The following is a 9358-nucleotide window of genomic DNA, read 5'->3' as shown; positions in this document are numbered from 1 at the left end:
ATATATATATATATATACACATGTAACAAACAGAAAAATCATATAAATGAATAATATTTAATGATTGCATTAAATATTATATAAAGTTTTAAAAATTCTTCGTTTCAAATATATATAATATTTTATTGGATTTACAAGTTATTCGCGCCTGTATTGCCTGTATGCACATATATACATAAACCGACTACAATCACCTGTTGCTACATCCTCATAAATGTTTCATCATCCAGATCAGAATCCAAAATTTCTGGAATCTGCATATCGCGAAAGATACACGTGACTATAACATGGCATTTTACTTAAAAGAATTTTGTTTAATTTTCATGAATATTCCAATTCCCTTTCCTATGCATTTAAACGAAGGAGTTTAATTTTAAACGTGAACGAATCTTCGAAAAAAAAAAAAAAAAAGGAGTTGTAACAAGTTAGTTCGAAAAAAATTGCGCTTTCCTTTATCATTGAGAATAAAAAAAAAACAACACCGATCGATTCTTACCGCGTTCAGTCTAAAAAAGAAGTTTTATTCACGTGCGTGAAACGTGCGTAGAGATTCTCCCGTTTCCTCCGTGGCAGCGTAATTATATGCGCGTTTACTATACGACAGGAATTTCAATCGGGCCCAGTTTTTACACAGCTGACAGGGAGGAATGAGACGACGTGAATTTCGATCGCGTAATTTCTCAGTATATTCAATTTTATAAGTTTTTGAATAAAGAGATAGAAATGACGCTTTCAATATCTTTAAAAGCGTAGTTCGAATTAAAGTTCAGTTGCAGTATCTATTAAAAGTAGAAGTATTTGGTAAGAAATAAAAGTAGCGTTGAAAGCTTAATTCGGAAAAAAAAAAAAAAAAAATAGAAGAAATGGAGGAAGTTTCGAATTTCTTACGAACTTCTTTGGAAGCTTATTTTGGTAAAAAAATAGAAGACTCGAATTTCTTCCATTTGAAAGTCTACTTTCAAATTGAAGAACCAAATTCACTTAAATCTTTCTTAAAAATTTTCACTCAATCGTTTATTAAAAATAAAATACAAAAATTCTTAAATTATTTCTCTTATTTTCTCCACGAAAGAAAAAAAAAAGAAAAACGAACAGTTTCACAATCATACTGTGTCGCTACAGTAATAAGCAACGAAGAAATCAAGAGCATGACTAATTTCAAGCAAGACCAATATTTAATATCATATTGCTTTCATGATACATCGTTTACTTGCACATTTAACGCGCCTAAATTACTCTAAAAGACACGTGTTTATCTGAATGTTGGCCGGTGCAAGCGTTTATCAGGCGCGGGCCACGCAAGAAGGAACTACCGTGCGACCTACATCCCACGTTTAGCATACTTCGTACCAGTTTCGATTTTGAAATAAAACTGCGACGTGATTCTCAACACGTGTAAGTATTACGTACACTGCATCAAAACGATTAATACGTGGGCGGAGTTCCACGATAAACGACTGATACCACCAGGTGACTTATCGTCGCGTCTCGTTTCGATTGTTTTTTTTATTATACTTTTCTTTTGTTACATAATGAAATTAATATTCGTATCGAAAATTATCTTTGGGAGAAAGGTTATGTTTTATATCGAGAAGAACGAGAGAACATAACATGCAATTCCAAGTAATAAAATTTTATGAATATCTTTCTAGAGTAATATATTATATTTGAAATATTAAATTGTTAAAGATAATTAAAGTCTTGATATTTATTAAAATTAATGTGTTAATATTTTTTTATTACGAAAATTTTCGTAAGATAATAAGTAATTATATATTCTGATAATTTTGCTTGGTAGAGAAAGTTAATTAATTATATATGTACGAATAAAAGAATTTTTTAATAACTTGGAAAGAAACAGATTCCTGATTTTAATAATACAAAAAATAATTTGTGAATTAAAAAAATAATGGAAGATAATTGAGATTAAATTATATAGGTTCACGTGATCGTTTTGCTTGACCACAAGATCTTTCACCGATATCAATCTCAACATCCATCATTGAGCACGTGCTCTTTGAAATCACAGCTACTCATCACTATCCTTTCACCGATCGAACAAACCACTCCTCAACTATAAAACTATCACATCAAAAATATTTTATATTGAATTTCTTAAACTTCTCCAAACATAACGAATTAACTTCATTTTAATTCTAAATAATAATCAAACTTTTACATTACGGAATCTACACAATTTTTTATATAATTAATGTTTATATGGTTTCAAAAACTTTTCACATCAAAAAAAGAAAAAAAGAAAAAATCCAAGAATTAATTATTTCCTCCACAAATTAAATTAAACATAAAAATTCTAAATTATAATTAAACTTACATATCTCATTGCACGATCAACATCCACGTGATTCTAAAAACTATTTAGATCTAAAACTGTTTCTATCGAAACATCAAAATTTCCACAAACACTTCAAATAATCACACTTTTACGTATCATCAACGTCCACGTGATTCCAACAACTTATAGTTAAAGCACATTAAAAGCACACTGAAAGATCCGCTAAAAACAAAAAATCAAACGCAAAAAGGAAAGAAAAACGAGGAAGAAAAAATAAAAGAACGAGGAAAAGAAGATTGAAATATAACAAAGTATACAACGTGACACTAACTTTGACTCCTGCGTGACTTCAGCTTGCTGGCAGTTTTCCCCATTTTCCTGATGGACGCATGGGTCTCACGTTTTGCCGATTCCAGGTATCGTCACGGACGAGCTTCGGCCACTGTTGAGATGCAGCCACTGTTGCGACCGTGGCATAATGCGATACCGAGCTGACTGACCGGCCGTCTTTCGAAACGGGACGCGAAGGGACGAAAAACCTCGATAGACGGAAGGCAACGTTTAGCCACGATCGTTGAGACACACACGCCGCGAACGAACGCCGCCAGGAGAATGTCGGATTTCATGTGGAGAGAGGGAGCGCAGGCCTGACATGGAAGAGGATGGAGAGTGTTCCCTCGTCGTTTGAATGTACATTTGACAAAACGAGACGGAGTGATGAGAATGGAGGGGGGCGAGGTTTTAATGAGATTGGATGAGCACGAGTCGGTTTGATGCCGAGTGATTAATAAATGTGGGGAGACAGTGATGAAGTGAGAAGAGATATTGGTTATTGAGTCGGGGGTGAAAGGTGACTGTTTATCTTTTGAATAAGTATATTTTTTTGTGTATAAGTTTTTGTAACGAAGTGATGCGAAGATTAGAGGTTAGGTTGAAGGAATTTGGGAAGGAAGAGGAGAAAGTTCGAATGGAAGTGAATGAGAAACATTTGAACGAATTTGGACGAGTAATGATAATGTTTGAATGATAATGTTTTGATTTATCGCATAGGATGTTTTAACTATATGATTTGGGTATAATTCTTAAATAAAAGATAGAATTTTTATGAGATAAAGTTAATGGTTTGAATATTGGATTTGGATATTCTGATTCATGTGTTGGAAATAAGGCAATTAGTTTAAGTGGTTAAGGAAATAGGTTGGTAATTATTAAATGATTAAGCGAAAATGGAAGGTTAGTTTTCTTTTCTATCGACCTACTTTTAGAACAATATAGCCTCTATAATTAGATCATACTTATAATAAGATTTCATTTCAATATAGCTCCTTTAATAAATTTATAGAACAAAGGTTATAGCTTTTAAGAACCTAAATGAAGACTAGTTCGTATCGCTTCGATACAAAATAATTAACAAAGAAGAGACAAATGAGATTGGATTGAACGATCAATCAAGATAGCCAGAAACTAGAACGATTATTTAAATAGAAAAACTAAAATTCTTCTAAATTAATTTCTAACTTCGTTTCATATATATAATTTTATGCTAATCTAATTAATAATTGTAAAATTATAAAAAAAGTCAAGCTGTTAACGAGTTTTCAAAAAAGATACATCTCCTACTGTAATTATAAAATCATAAAAAAATCAAGCTGTCGACGAATCCCTAAAAAAGATACGCCAGTTTAACACACTGAGGAAGAATGCTTCTCAGTGGGGACAACCGAATGGGGAATGCAATGTTAGAAGAGAGAGAAGGGGAGGGAGGGAAGCACAGGCCTGCGATTGTAATACACGTGGCACAACAGTAGTTATCGAGAGAGACAGATGCGAAATTGAAAAAGAAACGAGACGAAGAGGTGCGAGCAGATTATGCAGCGAAACTTGCGACTGTTTAATAAACGATATCGATAAAAACTGTAAACAGAGAAAGGAATTCGTTACCATCAGTGATATATTCAACGTGTGCACGTTGAACAGATATGAGCCACGATGGAACTCGTTTCGGTATTTTATCGCGTCTTGTGCGTGAAAAAAAATTCAATATCACCTTTGTTCGAGGTATGAGCAAATAATGATAAATTGGAATACGTAATTGAATCTGGAGGATGCAATTTCTCGTACTTTTATATTTTCTATTGTTATTGCACACAGTAAGTACAAATCTAATATTATCATGTATTTAATAAAAAAAAAAAAAAAAAGCAATTTTGAAGTCAATCAGAAATACAATGCAAATAAATTAAAAAATCTGCACAGTAATGAATAAAACGAAATATTGTAATTTAAAAGAGAGTAATAAAAGTTAAATTGATTTTCAAGCGAAATTAGGAATGGAGGAATATTGATTGGAAAAGAGAGCAATTTGCCGAAAAATGTTGGAGGAAAAACGCGTAGTCGACAAGTGTTTCGCACACTTTGAAATAATCGTGTCGTCATCGAGAACCCGGACTCGTTCCAGCCGACGGATGTTACTCGGTTATTTACGATTGGGAAAAAACCAGAATGCATGATGTTCAACGCGAGTTGCAGCAAGGACGCGCACAACAATTCGCGAATTAGTTGCGTGAAATTGCTGTGACTACCTGTTGGACTTTCGATTTCTTCTGGAACTTTGCCTCCTTGTCATTATTGTTGTCATCGATATGACACATGTTTCTTTGTGTTATTTGATTTATTAATAAACGTGACCGATGAAATCTTTTTTTAATTTTCATTGTTAGACTGAAAATGTACAATTTTTTTGTTAAATAAATTCTATCAATATATAAATTGTATATACAAAAAATTACTAACAAAATTATATCGTGTTAAATAATAATAATAAAAATTTGCAAAAATAATTTTAGATTCTATAGGATTATGGATTATAAATTATTATATGAATTAATAATTTCAGAAAAATATTCTAAAGGTGTAGTAATTTTGTATTTTTTAATTTTCTAAATCGATGCTAAAGAAATCGAATTCGTTTTCATTCAAAAATCGATTTGTAGCATGCTATACTCGTCAAGAATTATTGTTGCGAGCTTACGTCATAGACAACGGTACAAATTGTTGGAAAGGAGCAAGGTTGCGTCTATAATTGCATGATCATTCAGCGTTCACGCTGACCAAGCGCCTTCATGCGTGTCTTCGAATTAATAAAACAAGAAATGCAATATACTTTAGTTAATAATCTTATCTTTTTAACCATTAAAAATTTGATGTAACCAATACGATACTAATGAACCTTTCGAATTTATTTAATTGCATTTCAATTATCTTTCAAACGATCGAGGATGAAGATTTGTATTGTAATTAGTTTTGAAAATTATTATTCATAATGAATTATCTTCTTAGTCATAATTTTTCGACGACTAATTGCCAAATTATACACTTTCTTAAATTACCAATTCTCAAAAATAAAAAATATTTTTTATTACGTTCATTTAAAATACGAGGAGAAATTTACTTAAAAGGCACAGTCAATTGCAATATTAAATTACTTATAATTTTCTTTTATTATCTACAACTGATATTTACAATCAATCTTCCAAAGATACTATGGGATCTGGTGCTACGGAAAATTATTTTCAAAGCGCCTGTATCAGGCAACCGTTGTTGTCCATCGCAATGGGTTGCATTCATACAGGCGCGAATAAAATATATATTTTCCAAGCTACAAATTTTATTACATTTAAACTATTTTTTGTTCCACAATCAATGTTAAAAACGTGGAATATTTAAACACGTAAGATCAATAAAAAAAATAAATAGAAGAGAAAATGAGAGATCGTATTTCTTTAGGCCACTTTTTATTGGTGCGAACATACCAGAATACATCGAGTTTTACAGTCAATATTCTCTATGGAACGATGCATCACCAGGCATAATCGTTCACTTTATACTCTCTATACAATGTATACGCGGAATAAACGACATGTATATATACGTTCGAGCACGACACAAATAGGGATTAGCGAGTGTGCTCTCGTTACAACGACTACAAGATGTTATATAGTTTTATGCTTCCTCTTTTGAATTCTCGCAATCCTCCAAATAAAACAAATATTTCTTCCTCTTTTCTCATTGCGTCGAAATGGAATTCGACGCGATGTCAGATCGTGTAAATACCTTGAAATATATAAAAATTCCAAACAGACGGACACGCGTCTGCCTTCGAAACTGCGACTTACACGCTAATTATAGAAGTATCTGGGTTACATAGTATATCTTTCTGCGAGGGAATTGACGTTTTACAACAGCTTCTTGTTTTAAGGATATATTCTACTCCATTGTTTCCACATTTTTTTTCTTATCCACGTGATACTATCTTAAACATTAAGACCTACTTTGTTTCACAAGTCTGAAAATACTTGGATATTTGGATATTTTCCTTTGCAACTTCATCTTCAAATCTTGGATCAACATCTTTTTTATTCTGCAATAATAATATCCTCTCTCTTTTAAATATAATATCAATTGTTGATATCCAACTGTTTAGTATTCCGATAAATGTTATAATCGTTATACAATTATATTTTATAATGTTACATATATATATATATATATATCTTGAATAGAGATTACAATATCATAATTTTTTTTTTTGTCATACAAGGGTCCGACGACATTAATGAAAAATTCGTGGCCCAGAAAAATACTATGCACACATATCTTATTCTTTTTCTCATTTTTTTATTTTTTTTTTTATTTTTTTTCTTCTTATATGTATATACATATATATTTTTTTTCTTTTTCTTCAATTTTCTTCGATTTCTACTTCGCCCCTCTCCACGCGCACACATATAATATAATACGCAAGCTTCACAAGGAATCGATTAATCGTAAATGAAAATCGTGTTCAGCGTTCATCAGGTGTTGCTGAGTGGAAACGATCCAGAGTTTGCCAGTAGTGAAAATTATGTAATTCGCGCGACAAGTTATTCGCGAGAAACCGTGTTTCCATTTCGTTGCGCAACTTTGATATCAAAAGTTTTAATATTATAGATCCGGGGGAAATTATAGATTCGAGAATGATTAATTTCATCCAATCCTATCGTTTAAAAACATTTCTCTTATTCTTTTAAATTGTTTCAAATCAACCGCATAATTTCCATATTTTTTTTTTTTTAATTTAACTTCTCCAAGTACGTAAGCACTGGTAAACATCTATAATCTATACTTCTTATTTATACTTTTTATTTTTAAATTATCGTGTGATTACGTAAAATGCAGCATTTCTTGCACGTTTATCAAAAAAAAAAAAAGAAAAAAAAAACGAACACCTTTAATCATCTTTCTCGATATGGAATGCAGTTTTCCGTTAGGCGAATAACACGTTTCCACGCGTAAAAGGATTATGTATAGCGATTATTTTGTAAGTAAGTAAGTAAGTAAGTAAGTAGAAAAAGATGCTTCTCATAAATAGAAAAAACAGATTTGGCAATGGCGGGAGGGATCGATCTATCTTCAACGTGAAATATATTGTTTCGTTTCGTTACGCGAGGTACAAAAAGAACTCGTATCATTGAACAACAGTATCTTGAAAAGACAAGTGTATAGGCAGGTACTGTATTATGTTTCAGATTGACTCGATCAACATCGTGGACGATCGTGTCGTCGAGATTTTTACCTCGTTCATAGTACTTTCTCGCTGCTGAATCGCTCGACGAGTTTGCAACGAGCACAAGGTTACGGATAGAATTCTCGAAAAAAACAATATAATGGCCGTGGCTATTGCGCGACCATTTTGAAGGCTTTAACGATAATTCAAATTTTCGCAGCAAAGAATCGATGACGCTAGATCGCTACGTTAATGAAACAAATTAAATTAATAAAGTAGATAAAATTAAATTGATATATGGATGGACGATATACGATCGATTTTGAATATCCCGCCATTTTGTCATTAATTATACAGCTTTATAAAAACGTTTTAAAGATAATATAATTGTATATCAATAATCGAAAGAATGTTTCTCGTATTACATTTGGTGTATATATGTAATGTATATATGTAATGTAAGGTAAAGTGGCATACATTTAAAATGGCGGCAAATTCAAATGAATATCCATCTCGGTGGGGAAAAAAAAAGAAAAAAAGAAAGGAAAATAAATGGAAGATAAAAACCACTTTTCAAATCAACTACTTTTTGTCTATATGACAAAATCGATGCATGATATATTTTTCAACAACGAATTAATAATATCGAAATAAAATTAGTGGCAAAATAAAAGATATGCAAACGAGACACCATTGAATACACGTATTCGACGCTCGATCTATAATACTTTCATGTGTTTCGAGTTTCGATTTCCTCTGGAAATCCGTGTAAATTACAATCGATAATTACACAACTAGCTAGCTTCTGCGTTTTCGGAAAAATCGAATCGTTCGATCGACGCAGCTTTCGATCTCCTTCTCGAGGAATGAGACATTCATCGCTCATCTGCTTTCTAATTCTCTGTCGTTGAACCTAACCTATGATTTCTGTTCGAACCGCGTTGGAAAGAAAATGGTATCGGAAATATCACTTTAACATTTGTTTATAACGTAAATGTTATCTGAAAAAACATGTCCTCCGTGAAAAGTTAATATTAATATAATGAACTTTCTTTTGATTGTTTAGAGAATATTTAAAGTTACCAGTATGTATAGTAAGTAAGCGATGAATTATGTAACTCTATTCTATTTATAAGTTTCTGTGAGTTCACTGAGATGTCCCCCTTTAGTTAGAATATCTTATCTAATATATGGAAATATACAAGTGAAAACAGGTTTTCGCAATTTTTTTTTTTTTTTTTGCGATGTCCTCGTTAGGAAAAAATAAATTAGACCTAGATTATAAATCTTTTTAATTTTATTTAAAAGAGACGCGAGAAATGTTGAAAAATGAAAAGATAAAATATTTTAACTTTAAAAAAAGGAGACAATATAGATTTGTAGAAAAAAGTTGTGTAAATCGTTTTTTATTTTCCTATTCATTTTAAAATATCGATTGCAATTGATATGTAAGAAATGATCAAACAATAGGCCTGTTGTATCGTTGTCCAAAGATGTAAATAGTAGTAAAAGTTAAT

At 31.6% G+C, this 9358-nt stretch overlaps 1 protein-coding gene and 1 long non-coding RNA gene across 2 annotated transcripts in view; one reads left to right on the top strand and one right to left on the bottom strand.

The window, feature by feature from the left end:
* LOC102681898 (breast cancer anti-estrogen resistance protein 3) overlaps positions 1 to 2972 on the bottom strand; it is an 18252-nt gene extending 15280 nt beyond the window's left edge. The window contains exon 1 of the mRNA XM_031509687.1: positions 2628 to 2972. Within this exon, the coding sequence (XP_031365547.1) occupies positions 2628 to 2670 (43 nt within the window). The 5' untranslated portion in view covers positions 2671 to 2972. The remainder of the gene's footprint in view (positions 1 to 2627) is intronic.
* A 435-nt stretch (positions 2973 to 3407) lies between these two features.
* On the top strand, positions 3408 to 4987 carry LOC116185392. Its single transcript, XR_004150232.1, has 2 exons — positions 3408 to 3529; positions 3639 to 4987. It is a non-coding gene; the product is annotated as an uncharacterized LOC116185392 (long non-coding RNA).
* The last annotated feature ends 4371 nt before the right edge of the window (positions 4988 to 9358 follow it).

Source organism: Apis dorsata, unplaced genomic scaffold, assembly GCF_000469605.1.
Source record: "Apis dorsata unplaced genomic scaffold, Apis dorsata 1.3 scaffold_169, whole genome shotgun sequence".
Lineage (NCBI taxonomy): Eukaryota > Metazoa > Arthropoda > Insecta > Hymenoptera > Apidae > Apis > Apis dorsata.
This window is presented reverse-complemented; position numbering and strand designations above follow the sequence as displayed.